The 17871-nt window shown below is 34.5% G+C and overlaps 1 protein-coding gene across 1 annotated transcript in view; it reads left to right on the forward strand.

The window, feature by feature from the left end:
* TBC1D32 (TBC1 domain family member 32) overlaps nt 1-17871 on the forward strand; it is a 213391-nt gene that overhangs the window by 91710 nt on the left and 103810 nt on the right. The window contains exons 22-23 of the mRNA XM_026456419.1: nt 2749-2865; nt 11353-11441. Of these exons, the coding sequence (XP_026312204.1) occupies nt 2749-2865; nt 11353-11441 (206 nt within the window). The remainder of the gene's footprint in view (nt 1-2748; nt 2866-11352; nt 11442-17871) is intronic.

Genomic DNA, 17871 nt, shown 5'->3' on the forward strand with positions numbered 1-17871 from the left:
TGTTCTAGTAGGTGTAATGTATCTCTGACAGTCTTACAACTTCCAAATTCTCATTTGTTTCTTTATTCCTTTATATTGTCTACCCTCAAAACCATTTTTTCTTTAGAGCCTTCTATTTAAAATGTAAAATTTGATCCCCACTACTTTTCTGAAAATACTTTGGCCCTTTTTTTTTCCCTAGAGGGTAAAGATAGAGCTCATTAACATAGCACTTCTCTGCCTGCCTGCCTGCCTGCTACGTATACAGTCTTACCTCTCACCTCTCCCTACATTGCTGAAGAGTGTCATCCTTATATCACCCCATTGCTCTCCATATTGTACTAATGTCAGAACATTTAGGCACTATTTTAAGTGATTTAATAGTGTAGTTTGTCCTGCACTGCACTATGAGTCCTTGAGGGCAGGGACCATGCCTTTATTCATATTTTTATTGTTAGCATTTGGCACAATTACTGATAAGCAGCTAGCAGTAAAATAGTTTTAGTGAATAAATAAGTGAATAGAAGATCATTATCAACCTGAAAGATTTTAATTTAAAAGAAAACTTCTTGACTTGGAGAATTAATTTTATACTTTAGTCTTAAAAATATATCAAACTTTGACTTTTCATTAGTTTCCTTATCATTGCATAAAGTCTCATTCTTCTATTCAAAACATTGATGACATAGATTTATGTTTTGTGCTACTATGAATTTTAAGATAATTAATGTCTGATATTAGCGACATCTTATAATGTGTGTTTGTGGGAGCCAATAATTACATTGTATATATTTTTATTCCAGAAATGCTTAATACATCACAATTTTGCAGTAAGCTAACATCTTTTAAAATGCCCAATGTGTGAGAAATGAATGTATTTCTTCTAGAAGCAAGCTGCTGAAATCTCAACCTTCTTTAAATTCTGTTCAGGTTGTTTTAGTTTGAATACAGTTGTTGAATTATTTTTACCTAAAGTTTTACTTGATTTGCTTAGAGTAGCGTGTCACACCTTACCTTGATTGTATGTGGTCCACATCATTTTATTTCTTACGTGAAGAGAGGTTCCATAATCGTGAACTGAATTCTTCGTGTATAAATAATATAAAAATGCTCAGTATACTATTGCTATATGTGATTTATAAAGATTATATTTCTTTTTCTACCCAAATAGACATTTTTAAAGGCTTTTTTGTAAACTTTTGTGATTATGGTAGAAAAGATTCTGTAAACATAAAGGATTTATTCATGATAGTATCCAAATATTGCTGGATTAATATTAAGGACATTAAAACATGTTTGCAGATTTAAATTACAAAGCATTATTACCTTGTATTTTTTGGTTCATCTGTATTCTCAGGATAAACTAGATTGGATTAAAAATAAATCTGTAATGAAATCTGTTCTATTAATCATCTTTCTAGTTAATACCCGGTGATTAGAGAAGTTCATACAGTAGTTTCCTAGGTGAACCCTCCAGTTTTTCTGCAGTTCATTTTATGTATAATGAATAGACATATTTCTCAAACATTCTTTCCTTGGCAATTTTTTTCTTCCTTTTCTATAGTGTGTACTATAGTGAAAATGTAAAGCAGAAAACTTTACAGTTATAAGTAAGTACAATTAATATAATGCAAGCAAAAGATATAAGTATTGGCAGAATATAGGGCTTCTGGATGTGGATGGAGTTAATTGGAAAGTCTTCAGAAAAGACGTGACATATTTTGAAGGCATGTCAAATGGGCTAATGAGTAAGTGGAGGGCAGGAGAAGTGTGTTACTAGGATACAAAAGTACGTATAGGTGGCAGTCAGTTGAAGGAGACCACAGGCATATTTGATTGACTGAAGTGGTGACTTCATGCTGAGGAATACTAGGAAATGAGGCTTTTGAGACTGTGAAGAGTAGAATCGTGTCAATTAGAGAAGTGCCTTGAAAGCCATGCTAAGGAGTTTAGATTTGATGGTTAGTGATGAGCAACCACAGCATGCTTTTGAACTAGGGAGCCCAAGAATGAATGTGGCTGAGAAAAATATTCTAGTTGTGTTTAATAAGATGCAATGAGAGTGAAGAGCTTAAATATTTCATGGAGAGATTGGTAAAATTGCACCAGCAAACGAGTTAGCTTTGATAGGAAAAGCCATGGCTTTTAAAAACTAGCTATCATATTTAGGTTAGTTGGATTTTCAGTGCATGTAGTTAAAAGATCGCCTCATGGTCTGAGGGCAAAAATATATAGAATTTATTATCTTGCCCCAGAGTCCCTAAGTATTATTCTCTTGCATTTTCTTACGTATTGGATATGGCAGTGCAAAGAATGAGAAAGATGGATTATTGAATTTTTGTCAGAACCAAACTTTTAAGAGATACATGATATTTAAAGCGTATTCCAAATTTCATATATGTATGTAATGGTTGTTACATCATGTGTTGTCAGCTTATAGAGTATTGCTGTGCGTGCTAACTGTTTTGTACTTATCATATATGTAACATTTCAAACTTACGGGCATTAGGTATATTTAAAAATGAGCCCTCAAAGTCATACAGATACGAAGCTACATTGATGACTCTTCGTGGATGTGGTTGACAAAAATGAATCATTTAAATGATTGTTTTCTTTCCCTCTAGTCGTTTTTAGCGCTGGTGAACTTGTTATCCTATCCTACTATTTATTTAAATGATTGTGTTCCTTCCCTCTAGTCGTTTTTTAGCGCTGGTGAACTTGTGATCCTATCCTACTATTTATTTAAATGATTGTTTTCTTTCCCTCTAGTCTTTTTTAGCACTGGTGAACTTGTTATCCTATCCTACTATTTATGAGCTGATAAGGAATCAAGATCTTCCTAATAAAACAGAATATTCTCTTCGTGAAGTCCCAACATGTATTATTGTAAGTCATTTTCTTTAAATCTTTCTCTGTTATAAATGCTACTGTTTGAGATTCGTAGTAAAAATGCAATTTGACCAAAAAGAGAAAAAGGAAGCATTATGTAATGGCATTTAAGGGCTGATTTGATTAATCATGCATGAATTATATCAACTTGAATTTTCTGTGCATGGATTCTTTGATCCAGGTCACCTAACATTCCCAACACCTATCAGAATACGAGGCTAACTCCAACCAGGAAAGAGACTTGGCATAAATAGAAGTACACTTGTGAGTGATTTTTAGATGGCTCGTTACATTATTAGTCAAACCAGTGATGCTCCTTCATTGGCTAGGATTAGTAGGAATAAATTGTATCCATGGAGTCCACTACATTTACTACATATTATTGCCCCATGAGGGCAGTATATACAAATTTTTTTAATTTGAGACCTAGGTTGTACTAATATTCACAGTTAAGTAACTTGTTTTAATCATTAAGGGATATTTAGTTCCTTATCTTTGGGTACATTTATGAATTAACCCAGAAACATACGTGTATATGCATATAAGGGTTAGTAAAGACTTACTTGATATTGAAATTTTATTATTGGTCACTCTTTTTCATTTTCTGGTCACTCCATCCTATGTGATACTGTTTTTATAAACATAGTTTTGCCCTTTTGAATACGTTTAAACCTATTAACCCTAAATACTTAGATTTTTAAAAATTTTGTCTACTATGGGAAACTTTTAATAGCTTATATGATGTGAAATACAAAGATAGGTACTTCTGTCATTTAACATTAACTTAGATTCTCTTATCTTCTTTTCCTTGAAGTTTTTCAATTGTATGTTGTGCTTACTTGTATGTTGGCACTTCAACATCCAACCCTACCTGTGGAGTACAGGTAGACTTCAGAATTACTGTGGGCTCAGTTCCGGACCACAGCAATAGCATGAATACTGCAATAAAGGAAGTCACACACATTTTTTTTCCCCATGTAAAAGTTATGTTTACACTATAGTCTAAAGCGTACAGTAGAAATATGTCTAAAAAATGTTTATTGCTTAATTAAAAGTGCTTTATTGCTAAAAATGCTAATGAACATCTGAGCCTTCAGTGAGTTGTCATCTGTTTTGCTGGTGGAGAATCTTACCTCACTGTCGATGGCAGCTGACTGATCAGTGTGTTGGTTGTTATGGGCTGGGGTGGCTCTGGCAATTTCTGAAAATAAGAGAACAGTGAAGTTCACTGCATCAATTGACTCCTTTCATGAAAGATTTCTCTGAAGTATTTGATGCTTTTTGATAGCATTTTACCCACCGTAGAACTTCTTTTAGAATTGAAGCCAATCCTCTCATCCCACTCACTGCTTTATCAACAAAGTTTATGCAATATTTTAAGTCCTTTGTTGTTATTTCAACAATGTTCACAGCATGTTCTACAGGAGTGGATTCCATCTTTGCTCATCCATAAGAAACAACTCAACTCCTCATCCGTTTGATTTTGATCTTAGCATTGCAGCGATTCAGTCACATCTTCAGGCTCCACTTTTAATTCTAGTTTTCCTGCTATTTCCACCACGTCTGTAGTTACTTGTTCTACTGAAGTACTGAACTTCTTCAAGTCATCCATTAGGATTGGAACCAGCCTCTTCCAAACTCCTTTTAATGTTGATATTTTGACCTCTTTTCATGAATCACAGATGTGGCATCTTAACGCTGAATCCTTTCCAGAAGGTTTTCAATTTACTTTGCCCAGATCTGTCAGAGGAATCACTATTTATGGCAGTTACAGCCTTACAAAATCTATTTCTTAAATATTTGAAAGTCAAAATTACTCCTTGATTTATGGGCTACAGAATGAATGTTATGTTAGCAGGCACAAAAATAATACTAATCTCCTTAAACATCTCCATCAGAGCTCTTGGGTGACCTGTTGCATTGTCAATGAGCAGTAGTATTTTGAAAGGAATCTTTTTACTGAGCAGTAATTTTCAATGGTCGGCTTAAAATACGCAGTAAACCCGTACAGTCACATATGTACTGTCATTTACTTTATTTTTCCGTTTATATAGCATAGGCAGAGTAGATTTTCCAGTGCTCCAGGATTTTTGGAATGGTAAATGAGCATTGGCTTCTGCTTAAAGTCACCATCTGCATTAGCTCTTAAGAAGAGAGTTAGCCTATCTTTTGATGCTTTGGATCCAGGCATTGACTTCTCCTTTCGAGCTATGAAAGTCCTAGACGATATCTTCTTCCAATATAAGGCTGTTTTGTTTGCATTGAAAATCTCTTGGCCAGGTGTCGTGGTTCATGCCTGTAATCCCAGCACTTTGGGAGGCCGAGGTGGGGAGATCACCTGAGGTCAGGAGTTTGAGAGCAGCCTGGCCAACATGTTGAAACCCTGTGTCTACTAAAAATACAAAAATTAACTGGACGTGGTGGCACGTGTCTGTAATCCCAGCTACATGGGAGGCTGAGGCAGGAGAATCACTTGAACCTGGGAGGTGGAGGTTGCAGTGAGCCTAGATTGAGCCACTGCACTCCAGCCTGGGCGACAGAGTGAGACTCAATCTCAAAAAAAAAAAAAAAAAAGAAAAGAAAAAGAGAAAAAGAAAAATCTCTTTAATGTAGCTAATTTCATCAATTATCTTAGCTAGATCTTCTGGATAACTTGCAACTTCTACATCAGCACTTGCTACTTCACCTTCTACTTCCATTTACTCAGACAACTTCTTTCCTTGAATCACATGAACCAACCTGTTAACTTCAAACTTTGCTTCTGTAGCTCCTTCGTTTCTCTCAGCCTTATTAAAGTTAAATAGAGCCTTTTGTGGGTTAGGGTTTGGCTTAAGAGAATGCTGTGGTTGGTTTGATTTTTCTGTTCAAATCACTCAAACTTTCTTCATATCAGCAATAAGGTTGTTTCATTTTGTTATCATTCATGTGTTTCCTGGAGTAACACTTTTAATATCCTTAAAGAACTTTTTCTTTGCATGCACAACTTGGCTAATTGGCAAAAGGGGCCCAGCTTTTGGCTTGTCTTAGCTTTTGACATGCTGTCCTCACCAAGCTTATCACTTTTAGCTTTTGATGTACAGTGAGATACACTCAACTTTTCCTTTTATTTGAATGCTTAGAGGTTTTGTAAGGTTACTAATTGCCATAATCTTGATATTGTTGTGTCTCAGGTAATAAGGAGGCCCCAGGAGAAAGAGAAAGCTAGGTGAACGACCAGTTGGTGGAACAATAAGAACAACATTTATCCGTTAAGTTTGTTGTCTTATCTGGGTACAAGAGTTTGAATTCTGAAGCCAGACTGCCTGCGTTAGTTTCCTGGTTCTGCCTCTTACTAGCTGTGTGACCCTGAACAAGTTAGACCTCAGTTTTTTCTTGATAAAAGAGTGCCTTATGCTAAATGAAATAAGTCAGACACAGGAAGGACAAATACTACAATATACCACTTGTATGATGAATCAAAAATAGTTAAACTCATGGAAGTAGAGAGTGGAATGGTGGTGGCTGGGGTGAGAATGGGGGAAAACAGGCAAGTATTAGTCAAATATACGAAGTTTTGGTTATACAAGATGATTTAATCCTAAAGATCTACTGTACAGCATAGCGCCTGTAGTTAGCAATACTATATTATCTACTTAATAACTTGCTAAGGGGGCAGACCTCATGCTAAATGTTTTTATCTCTCACATGCACTAATCAATGAGGCAGGAGGAAACTTTGGGTGGTGATGGATGGGCTTATGGCATAGATTGTGGTTGTAGTTTCACAGGTGTATACATATCTCCAAACTCATCACATTTATGCATTATTAGTACAGCTTATTTATGTCAATGAAACCTCAATGAAGTGAGTTTTTTTTTTTTTTTTTTTCTAAAGAAGAGCTGTAATATTTTCATCTCAGGGTTGTTGTGAAGACTAAATGCATTTAGATCACCACCTGGCAGATAATAAGTGATATATAAATGTTTGCTATAATTATTTTCTTCTTCTCTAGATGGTATTCTCCATAGGAGAGGACTCCATAGTCCTCCATTCCCCATAGGAGGGGCTACCTGTTATTCTATAGTGATAGCTTTACCCTCTCCCCTTTTATTCATTTCCTAGGGCTGTCATAGCACATTACCACAAACTGGGTAGCTTTAAATCACAAAAATTTATTCTCTCCCAATTCTGAAGGCCAGAAGTTTGAAAACAAAGTGCCAACAGGGCCATGCTTCCTCCCAAGGCTCCAGGGAAGAATCCTTTTGTTTAGTTTCTGTTTTTTTCCAGCTGTTTCATGTCTTGTTGCTACATAAATCCAATTTCTGCCTCTATCTTTACATGTCTGTTTCCTCTTCTCTGTCTTATATCTCCTTCCGTTTTTCTCTCAGGACACTTGTCTTAGATTAAATGTCTACTTTGATAATCCAGGAGGATATGGGTTGGCTGTGTCCCCACCCAGATCTCATCTTGAATTATAGTTTCCGTAATCCCCATGTGTCGTGGGAGGGGCTTGACAGGATATAACTGAATTATGGGGGTGATTTCCCCCATGCTGTTCTCATGAGAGCGACTGAGTTCTCACAAGATCTGATGATTTTATAAGGAGCTTTACCCCACTTTGCTCCCCACTTCTCCTTCCTGCTGCCATGTGAAGAAGGATGTTGTAAGTTTCCCGAGGCCTCTCCAGCCATGTTGAACTGTGAGTTAATTAAACCTCTTTTTTTTTTTTTTAAATAAATTAGTCAGTCTCAGGTATGTCTTTATTAACAGCGTGAGAATGGACTAACACATACCTCAAGAGTCTTAACCTCTGCAATGACTCTTTTTCTGAATAGGGTGACATTTACAGGTTCTGGGGATGAGGCCCTGGACATATCTTTTTTTTTTTTTTTGGTGTGTGTGTGAGGGTCACCATTTAATTCTCTGTAACCCCAAGTAGGAGAGCAGCCTTTTCCTCTACTTTTCCATGTTGAAAAATCCCAAGGAAGGAATTTGATCAGCTTAGCTTTATTCATAGGCTAACCAATCATTAGCCACTTCTAGAAGTGGAAGTGCAGAACTATTGGGGTGTTACATGTGACCTATCCTCACCCTTCACTTGCCTATTTCTTCAATAAAACGAGTCAGTCACATAGCCCAAACCTGGCTATTGGGGCAGTTGTAAACAGTAGGCACTCAAACATATCTTTATATAGAATTGATATTCCTTTTTGTTTTTCCAGTGTGGCCTCAGTCTGACCTAGTAGGTTATTGAAAATATTCTCAAGCTGGACAGTATCTTTTAAAAAGATACAGGATTTCTGTCTACTTTTTGTAAGTCCCAGGTCTTCTTGCACTAGTTTGTTGCTGGGAAGCTGCTTCTTGATTTTAGGAAGCTGATTCCCTTATTGACACGTTACGGTGCTTAGACACTGAAGCACTCCGTAAGGCTTCCCAGGAGTTTTGTTTTCTTCCCTAAGTGGTAGTACATCAATGTAATCTTCTTCTTTGAAAAAATTATTTACCATAACAATTGTCCTTTGAAAATGCATTCTCATTGATAGATTACTGTAATCTACTCTTCCATTAGCTTGTTGTTAATACAGTGTATCATTTTTATTCTAACAGTACCTAGTACTTAGATTCAGAACTAGAATCTCAGTTACAAGATGTCACTGGCTATCAAATAGTTTGAGCTCTGCATTATATTCAGATAGCTGCACAAATTTCAGCTATATGAATTCCCTACTAATAAATAAATATTTATTATAATACATTTAGAAACTTCTGTGCATAGAACTAATTGGCAACCTCTCTCACCTCAGGTACAAGAAGGTTAATGATTCCTAATCAATTCTAGATTGTTTTATGAAGATTAACAGTAGTTAAAAATAGTGATAATAGGTCCTTTCTTAAAAATTATAATAATTATTAAGTAATAAAACATTTACCTATTTGTAGAATAGGTAGTTAGTAAACAAGTTTCATCACTATGTCCAGGGCAAAGACTATTTATTTAATAGTATTCAGATGCTTGAGCAAGTCATGGCAATCTCTGTGGCTCTATCATGTAGCCAATTCAGGAAAAAGTAGAGAGGTTAAAGGAGATGGAAAGAGTCGTGATGCAATTAATGAGAGTGACTGTGCAGCTGGAAATATGAATATGACTTGTTTAGCTCATGTTCTATTGTAATGTTTGAAGCAAATAGTGCACAGCAAAGTAGTAGATAACAGTAACAGATCATTTAAAAATAATAGTCTTTTTATTCATCATTGCTAGGTAGTTTATTAATATTTACCAATTTAAACTCTCATGCTAGTATTGTTTACACACTTCTACAACATAACCTATAGAATGGTAAATACATTCTTATATGTTGGGTACAAATTTCTACTAGGTAGCTTTACCCACAATCCAGTTGTTGTATTAGTATTGATCAGTATTTGATTAGTAGTTTTCAAATGTGATTTTGAAATGTCTATTATTTCCTCCTTTTTACAAATTCATTCCCTTGCCTCTTTTTTTAATTTGATGAAATAGTCTTTGTATCATAAGCCACAAATTCCTCAATAAATATTATGTGACTTTACTCCCCAGTAAAACCTTTCGTCTTTTGCCCTATTGGTAACGGAAATATCCTGAATTTAAACTCATTGGAGAGTAGCAAGTTTCTTGGTCAGGAAAATGAGCAATGAGAGAGATAGATATTTGTCCATGAATAAATTTCTTAGGCCTGAACCCAAAGATATACGTAAAAGCAGGGAATTATAGAAAGAAAGACTTCTTTTTTTTTTTTTTTTTCTTTTCTGAGACAGAGTTTTGCTTTGTCACCCAAGCTAGAGTGCAGTGGCACGATCTTGGCTCACTGCAACCTCCACCTCCCGGGTTCAAACAATTCTCCTGCCTCAGCCTCCCGAGTAGCTGGGATTACAGGCACCCATCACCACACCTGGTTATTTTTATTTTTATTTTTTTTTATTTTTATTTTTTACTAGAGACGGTGCTTCACCATGTTGGCCAGGCTGGTCTCGAACTCCTGACCTCGTGGTCTGCCAGCCTTGGCCTCCCAGAGTGCTGAGATTTCAGGTATGAGCCACTGCAACCGGCCAAGAAAGCCTTTTAAAACATGTTCAAAATTGTGTGATTGGCTAAAATTGTCAGTGCTAGGACAACTGCTGGCACTTAGATCATCAGGTTCTGTGTGTATTTGCATTAGTGGTTTTGAAGCCTTGGCAACACACTGGAACATCACAGGGAGCTTTTTTTTTTTTAATTTTTAAAAATTTTTATTATACTTTAAGTTCTAGGGTACATGTGCATAACGTGCAGGTTTGTTACATATGTATACATGTGCCATGTTGGTGTGCTGCACCCATCAACTCGTCAGCACCCATCAATTCATCATTTATATCAGGTATAACTCCCCAATGCAATCCCTCCCCCCTCCCCCCTCCCCATGATAGGCCCCGATGTGTGATGTTCCTCTTCCCGAGTCCAAGTGATGTCATTGTTCAGTTCCCACCTATGAGTGAGAACATGTGGTGTTTGGTTTTCTCTTCTTGTGATAGTTTGCTAAGAATGATGGTTTCCAGCTGCATCCATGTCCCTACAAAGGACTCAAACTCATCCTTTTTTATGGCTGCATAGTATTCCATGGTGTATATGTGCCACATTTTCTTAATCCAGTCTGTCACTGATGGACATTTGGAGCAACAGCAGCAAAAGCCAAAATTGACAAATGGGATCTAATTAAACTAAAGAGCTTCTGCACAGCAAAAGAAACTACCATCATAGTGAACAGGCAACCTACAGAATGGGAGAAAATTTTTGCAATCTACTCATCTGACAAAGGGCTAATTTCCAGAATCTACAAAGAACTCAAACAAACATACAAGAAGAAAACAAACAACCCCACAGGGAGCTTTTAAAAGAGTATTAATGCCAGAATCCCACCCCTAGATGTAGTGATTTAATCGACCCGGGGTTGAACCTGGGCACCTCTGTATCTTTTTTAAGTTCCCTATGTGATTCTAATGTTCAACCGGGGTTGGAAACCGCTGATTTACATGAGCCAGATAATCTCTATTAAGAAAATCTCAAATAATTACTAGATACCATATTTGGATCCATTATTCATTCTTCTCATTTGTGGATTTTATATTTGTTTTTCAAAGTAGTTTACATTTTTGGCAATTTTATCAATATTTAACTGATGGTATAAGGTGCTCACTAGTGCCAGAGTAGGGTCCAAATCAGTGTTTTCCACTTTGGCTGAACACTAGATTCACTTCGGAAACTTTTACAGTCCTAATGTAAATTGAGGCCACACTCAGACCAGTTCGTTCAGAAACTTTGAGGGTTAGGACCCAGACATTACATTATTATTATTATTATTTACAGCTCCTCAGGTGATTTATTTATAAAGCCAAATTTGAGAGCCACAATTCTAAATAAATTGTTGTTGACTTAATTTTCTTTAAATGATTTCAGTTAAGTACAGCCTCACTTTGTCTCTTTTTTTTCAGGATATTATTGATAGACTTATAATTTTGAATTCTGAAGCTAAGATTCGTTCTTTATTCAACTATGAACAATCACATATCTTTGGTCTAAGGTAAAGTGCTACATTTTACTTTTGATATTATATTTTATGTTCCACAAAAAATAAGCATTTGTCCTATCTACTTTTAAAAAGTATTTAAAATTAGCTAATATGTAAAAGCTTAAAGGTAATTTGTCTTCCTGTAATGTTATAGACACAGTAAATTATGGCAATTAGATATTTGTACCATGGCCTTTGTCTGAATTTGGATTCTGTATTATTATAGTGTCTCCCATTCCTTAATTTAATAGAGGCATTTTGGGGACTATTTCATTTAGTTTACTCAGGAGTCAACTTGACCTTCCCTGGGTTGGTATTTGGCTAGATTCTTGTCACAATATACCCTTAAAAGAGGCTTAGAAATGGATGATTTATCCTGAGGCCCAAGTTTTGCTCTTTGGTGTTAATCATTACTTTTCAACTTTGCCTGAAGTTTAAATCTTTCTAGTTGAGTTCATGTTCCTTGATATTTTATTTCCCATATTCAAATGGGAAATAAGTCATAGTTGGTAGGGCTATAGGGACTTGTGAAATTCGCAGTCTTTTGCTCATATGTAAACTTATAATTTGCTTCCCTACCTGTAAATTACTACCTTTAAAAGCAGCTGAATTAAGGAAATTTTTCATTTCCATAGTTTCATTATTTTTCTTTCTTTTCTATTAGCAAAGTAACTTTTTTAGACTTGAGGGAGATCAATGATAATTCACCACCTAAGAAAGGAAGCAATTATTTTTCCAAAGTTAGAATTCTCTGATGATAGTGTATTTTTAACTTTTTAAAAACTGTATATTAATAGATGAACTTCGTGTTTGGACTTTATAGTTCATTGGAGGTATAACAAAGGTGCTGCTATTATAGTTCTTTGGGTGGTGTGCCCTTTATCTCCAAATGCGTTTTCACATTAAATTTTAATTTTTAGTCTATAGTCTCAGATACATCAGATAGCAAGTTTTGATGGGTTAAACTAGGAAAAACTTCATTCAGTAGAATTTCCTTTTGCATAGCAAGTATGTTTCTGAGTTTTGCAGTTATAGAACATCGATTTTGGCCTCTTGTTGTTGATATACTGTGTAAATTTCTTTTTTTTTTCCTGTATATTTTCTCGCTTGTGTGGAATAATATTTTCTGTAGTGTTCTTTGGAAGAAGATTTAACAATAGGACTTTATTAAGTTATATGAAAAGCAATCCAAGAAGTGAAATGCTCCTGGGAATAACATACATTAATTTTCATAGTATGTGCTTTCTCATAATATCCAAATGTTATCATTCTATTCTATTCTAAAGAATTTACTATCCCGTTGTTGATAGATATAATAGAATAGTGCAATATGGTGGTTAGCAACATGGACTTGTGGTCAAACTGCCTGCTTTTTCTTTACTGGTTGTGTGAGATGGGGTCTCAGTTACTCATCTGTAAAGTGGAGGATAATTACATTATTTTCCATGTAGAGTTATTGTCACAATTGATATGAAAAATTAAAAAGGCTTAAAATAGTACCTGGCACACAGAAAGCACTGTAAAATCAGTAGTAGTAATAGTTCTAATAGCAATTCTTTGTGTCTTTCTTTATATCTGCTTGACCTATGCTATTTTTGTGTTTTACTATGAAATAATTTTTGTCCTCATTTTTTCAGTATCTCAGTAGTCATAAACATGCTACCTAGTAATTTGCTTGTTTTATATCAGCATTCAAAAAGAGAAAATGACAAAATTGCTTTCTGAGAAAAAGTTTGTATTTTAACTTTATTTGCTTTTTAACAAGTTTTTCTTTCATAAATTTAGGTTTTGAGATTCCTATTCATAATAATCTTTAATTCAGGTATATTTGTAAGTCATATATTTTAAACTAATAATTTACTTTCATTTTTCTACTAATTTCTATCTGTTGTTGGTCATTGATATCTAATGGTGATAAATCTAGATCATAGGTTTGCATTATTCATAAATCTTGTGTTTCTATGTGTTTGGGATTTTTACCCATATGTTTCTTTCCTATTCCCACAGTATTTTTGTTTGTTTCTAGTTAAGCCTTCCTTGTACCTTTCTCTTCATTGGATTATCCATTCATGTGTCTGAATCTATGTTTATCACTGCTTGTTCCGTTTACTTTATATTTTCTTCTGCCTCAAAACTGTAGCAGTAGCATTAAGTGTAATGCTTGATACAACTTATTTATCACAACACTCAGATGAAGCTAATATGAGGCTTAGTGAAATGTGGCATGAACAGCATCACATTCTGTTTAAAGGTCTGAATTTTAATTTGCTAAGATCTTACAAATCTTACATTGTAAATGACTAATATTCAAGAAGGGTGCTCCTTTGATTAACCTCCCCTCTTCACCCCTACCCCTTTTCTCCCTCTTCCAACCTATCCTTTTATTCTACATCATTCCTATTAGTGTGAAGACATGCTTTCATATGTCCCGTCTTACAATGAAATACAACAAACCACACAGAGAAATACCCTTGACCTTGTGTCTCCTTGCAGCCACTGATCTATATAGCAAAATATGTCTATACGAACTGTCCTCAGTTCCTAACCTGTATTTACTCAACTCACTTTGATTTGACATTGACTTTATAATTTTGTCGGAACTATTCATCCTGCTCATTGCTAGATCACTTGTAACTTCCATGCTGATGATTCTAGTGCATTCTTCTCTTTTCTTATCTTACTATAACTGCCAGTAGCATTTGATATAGTGGACCATTTTTTTTTTTTTTCCTGTGTGAAAAATTCTCTTCATTTCTGTGCTATCACACACTCTTATTGCTGCAGTTTTTTTTTTTTTTTTCATTCTCTAGGCAAACTCTGAATGTTGGAATGCTCAGGATTTAGTCTTTGGCCCAGGTCCAAGGATCCTAGCTTTCTGTATACTCTACTCCTAATTTATTCCACTTAAACGTTTGCCTTTAAATATCGTTTATATGCTAGTAGATGCCCCCATTTATATCTCTAGCCCAAACCTTTCTTTTCAGCTACCAGACCTGTATATACACCTTCCTTCTGACATCTCAATTTATACATTTCTCGTTTAAACATGTTCATAATTGAACTCTTGGGTCTCCCAAACCTCCTTCTATGAAAACAAACAAAATAAATCTTTCATTTCTATCTCGTTAAGTGACTCAGCCATCTCTTTAACTGCTTAATCTTGAAAGTCATTGTAACTTTTTTCTGTTTTTTAAAACAATTTATCTTTATTATAAGTATTAAATATAATGAAGTGAAATTCCTTATAATTCTAAAACTGTCATTATTAACACTGTAGTAAATCATTCTAGACCTCTTTCTATGCATATACAGACACAAAGATATACAGATATATAAAAATACATTCTTTTATAAAAATAGAATTATAGTACAGTTGCCACTTTAAATTTGAACTGAAATTTATAGGGGGGGAAAAAAGAAAAGAAGCCCCAGCATGAGACTGAAGGAATTGTTGAATTTCAGATAACAGTTTTTTCACTCCGGGGGTCTTTATTTTCTAAGTGATTCCTCTGAGGTCAGGATAAAAGATGATGTAAAACATTTCAAGAGGTTTGAGCGTGATTTTTCACTTTTGGACAGTATTGATCAACTCTACTATGATAGATGAAGATATTCATGCTCTTGTCAACTGCCCACTTCCCCGGTCCTCACCTGTGTTAAAAAGTAGTTCCTTTGCCCATTTCCTAACCTACCATCATGGGTCAGAGACCCTGTCTTCTTCCCTCCCCAGGAGGGTGATTAAACAATAAACTAATCTGCATTTTTCAGTGTAGTGACCTAATACATGAAGTGCGTTTTATGATGACTATACAGTAAGATTTACAATTTTAAAATTTACTTTTCTATATTTACTCAACCAGTATTTATTGAACACGCACTCTGAGCTATGGACTGTGCCAGTATGGGGGTTGCAATGATGAGTGAATCAGATGTGGTGCTCATTCTCTTTAACCTTGTTATCTAGTGAGGAGTAAGATATTAAGTTAATCAAAGAATCTGAGGTAATTAAGGCAGAAAAGAAACACGTTCTTATAAAGCTCTCATCCATCTTTTATCATTTAAGTTACTGGCAATTCTGGACACCATTGTGTGGCTTACCTTAATATAGCTCTACCTTTCCTGTGTACAAGAGTTCCTACCCTTCCTTAGCCTGAACTAATGCTCCGAGGAGGTGAGACTCCTTATCTTGACCTCAAGGACAAAACAGCATTTATTCTTGCCTCTATACTTGTTTTTTATGTCTTGACTCCTGTCTTTGCTTTTGTCTACTTATACAAATTCAACCCATCCTTCAACACAAAGCTTGCTCCATGAGTTACTTATAGCCCATTCTGATCTTGTCTTCTCTTTGCATGTCTCTTGCCTTTTTGGTCCTTCCCACAGATTTAATATTTTATTTATTTCTTCTTTCTGAATACAACTTCAGTTTCCTAAAGGAGTATTATTTTCTTCTACTTTCGTGTTTACCACATTGACAGATTGTTTTGAGTTCTTTGATTAGCATTTATTTGTTAAATTTGCTGATTGGTTAAAACAGTTGCCTGGAAACTTTTGATACTGCCCAAGGCTTAGGAGCTTGAACTTTTCTTAACCATTTTTAGTAGGTTTAGAGGAATGTTATATTCCTTCTTGGATATTTTATTTCAATACAAAAGCTGTAAATTTCGTGGGGAAACATTATATCATCATTTAATATGAACAGTTTTCTTTATATCAAACTGACCACATTAAGTTTTATTATAGGCTGTAGAATTGCAGCTTTTCTTTTTTTTTTTTTTTTTTTTTACTTTGAATGGTCTTCAGTGCTAAAGATGTCCTTAGTTTACACAACTTAAATCTTATATAGTAACTCTTAGTTAAATGTATATTAAAATTTAGCATGGTTTAAAAATGTTAATATAGTTCTCCTAAAACCTATTTCTTCTTTGCTCATTTGAAACTATAATGTGGCCCATTTATTGTTAATTTTCTTAAAAACAAAGTTCGGGAGTCTATACTTACAGAGTAGCCTTTAAAATTAATCATTTGCTGTTTGTTATTGTTTTATATTTACCCACGAACAGTAAATGTTATATACAGTACAATGAACAGTTTTATACGTCATTAACTTCTTTGTAAAAGAAAGTCTGACCTCTGAGATGATGACTTTAATACGAAAAGTTAAAAATTCATATTTGTTTTAAAAAAATTCATATTTGTTTTAGTGTAATTAAAAGCAGTTTGGTTATTTTAACAAGTAGCAAACATAGCCAAATGTTAGTATTTCATCACAGCAAATAGCCAAATTATTTATTTCTAGTGACCCAGTTGCTAACTAGACTTAAATGTGATTAACCTTAGTAATAAGAAATAATCTCACAATTACCTCATGTAATCTTTTTTTTAATATCAGAAATTAGAATATAATGTGATGACAAAACCATCCACATTTTGGATTTTATATACACATGTATACATACATACATATACATGCATATCTAGAATTTATTTTTTCAAGTTAATAAAAATAAAATGATCAATTACTAATTGGAAACATCAGTAACTAATTCAAAATTCTAATTTAATCAAACAATTCTTGTTTACGTAGAAAAATTCAAGAATGCTGAAAACAAAAGGAGAAAGCAACACTCATTACCCTACCTCTTCATGGTAACCACTGTTAATCCTATTATGCTCATATTTTGCCTTTTAGCTACAGATTTTTTTTTTTTTTTTGGAAAAATAGGAGTGTTATTATTTGAGACTTCCTTTTTTTACTTAAGTATTTAAAATTATCTATTCACACCTATAAATATTAATCTGTGTCATAATTTTAAAGGATTAAATAATGTTCCAGTACATGATTGAATCCCAGTTTTCTGCTTTTACACACGTAGGTTTTTGTTTTTGTTATAAATGTCTATGGATAAATATCTTGATGTTTATAGTTGTTGCTCCGCAACAAATCCGTAGAAGTACACTTGCTGAGTCAAAGGATGGGCACATTTTCCAACCTTATGTATTTTTATCTATACCCTTATTATGATTTAATTTTCTTGACCTCTCTGTAGCATTTTATATTCTGCCTACTTAACGTAATGTATTCCTTTCATTTTTGTTCATTCATTCAAAAAATGTTTATTGAGTCTTTGCTAAGTGCCATACTTTCTTAGATACAGTCTTTTTGGCACCCTCAGTGACTTTGTTCTTCTTTATTTTTGGATTCCTTTGTGTCTTTCATTTTTGCTAATTCTTTATTCTCCTCCTTTATTTAACTTTCAATTAGAATTGTCTTCTAGAGTTATGTCTTTAGTTCACCCTCCATTTTGTCTACAGTGGCTTCAATGATCACTTGTTTTTTTTCGTTTTTTGGAGACAGAGTATGGCTCTGTCGCCCAAGCTGGAGTGCAGTGGCATGATCTCGGCTCACTGCAAGCTCCGCTTCCCAGGTTCACACCATTCT

This window comes from Piliocolobus tephrosceles, chromosome 5, assembly GCF_002776525.5.
Source record: "Piliocolobus tephrosceles isolate RC106 chromosome 5, ASM277652v3, whole genome shotgun sequence".
In the NCBI taxonomy this organism is placed as follows: domain Eukaryota; kingdom Metazoa; phylum Chordata; class Mammalia; order Primates; family Cercopithecidae; genus Piliocolobus; species Piliocolobus tephrosceles.